At 39.4% G+C, this 1633-nt stretch overlaps 1 protein-coding gene across 1 annotated transcript; it reads right to left on the reverse strand.

Moving 5' to 3' along the window:
* Positions 1-784: 784 nt before the first annotated feature.
* On the reverse strand, positions 785-1141 carry LOC149256162 (uncharacterized). The gene has a single exon (XM_089455252.1). It carries the CDS (start codon positions 1139-1141, stop codon positions 785-787), a length of 357 nt encoding a protein of 118 aa, XP_089311378.1.
* Positions 1142-1633: the final 492 nt, after the last annotated feature.

Raw genomic sequence — 1633 nt, forward strand, 5'->3', positions numbered from 1 at the left:
TCACATAGTCCTTATCGAGATCTTCTATTCATAATATACGTGCAGTGGTGAGCAGATGCTTGAGTTGTTAAAAAAAAAATTGACATTCAATGGTCCATTTAAAATTTTGCCCCTTTTTTTGCAAGGAGGTGATAGGGTAGGCTACTCTGGAAAATCCTTCGACAAACCGTCTATAATAACCTACTAACCCCATAAAAGATCTTATATCCACTATGTCCTTCAGTAGAGGCCATTCCATTATGGTCTTAATCTTCTCGGGATCCACCACAATTCCATCTTTATTAATAATATGTCCTAAGTACTGAAATTTTTCCTTAAAGAAATCACACTTGCCATATTTGGCATACAAGCGATGTTCCCAAAGAGTTTGCAATACCATTCTAAGGTGTTCCTTGTGCTCCTCAATACTTCGAGAGTATATCAGTATGTCATCAATAAAAATTAACACAAATTTGTCTAAATACTGATGAAATATGTTATTCATTAAGCACATAAAGGTCGCAGGGGCATTGGTTAACCCAAAGGGTAATACTACAAACTCATAGTGCCCATAGCGAGTCCTAAAAGCAGTTTTGGCTATATATTCCTCTTTGATTCTGATCTAATGGTATCCCAAACGCAGATCAATCTTTGAGAACATAGTAGCCCCTTTTACCTGATCGAATAGTTCATCAATACGAGGTAACGAGTACTTGTTCTTAATTGTCAACTTGTTCAGCTGACGGTAGTCCATGCACATGCGAAGGGTTTCGTCCTTCTTTTTTACGAACAACACGAGAGCTCCCTAGGGTGACATGCTGGGGTGGATATAGTTTTTATCTAATAATTCCTGTAACTGCATTTTCAGCTCTGTCAATTTCGGCGTGCTCATACGATAAGGAGCTCGAGACACCGGGGCTACTCCTGGCACCAATTCAATAGTGAAATCTATGTCTCTCTTGGGTGGCAGTCCTGGTATCTCTTCTGGGAACACATCTACAAATTCTTGAACTACTGAAATACCTTCTAAGGTGGCAGTCTTGTCCTTTGAGTTAGAATATCCGACCTGAATAGCATATATCTGACACCCTTTGCAGATACATTTTGCCAATTGTGAAGCAGTTATTGGCCGAATCTGTACTGGCCTCTGAATGCCTTGCATCACTTGTTGCTTCCCAAATTCATTCTTGTAACAGATTGTTTTTGTTTTACAATTTATAATGGATCAATGTTTTTCCAGCCAGTCCATGCCTATCAATACATCATATGACCCAAGTGGAAGTATGTTTAGATCTTCCTTCAAAACGTTGCCTTGCTATTTCAAGAGGGAATTCATTGACCTTGGCTAACACACGTCTCTTGGCCCCTGTTGCCAGTTGTACCAGCCAAGAGTTTTTAAACTTGACAGATTTTAATTTACACTATTCCACAACCTTTGGACTTACATAACTTAACGTAGCTGAGGGATAAATTAAAACATATACAGGGTGATTAAAGATTTTACCTTCAAATTCCACCATTTTCGGTTGATATTCAGCTTGATGGTCCTCGAGAGCGGCATTAATTTTAGGAATACTCCGGGCCACATCTCCCACCTTTGACGCCTCGTGAATCTGTGAAACCTGGTCTGTTCCTTTCCGATGAGGACAATTTT

This window comes from Pinus tabuliformis, chromosome 7 (assembly GCF_031772625.1).
Source record: "Pinus tabuliformis cultivar Carrire ecotype Pingquan chromosome 7, CPIR1, whole genome shotgun sequence".
NCBI lineage: Eukaryota > Viridiplantae > Streptophyta > Pinopsida > Pinales > Pinaceae > Pinus > Pinus tabuliformis.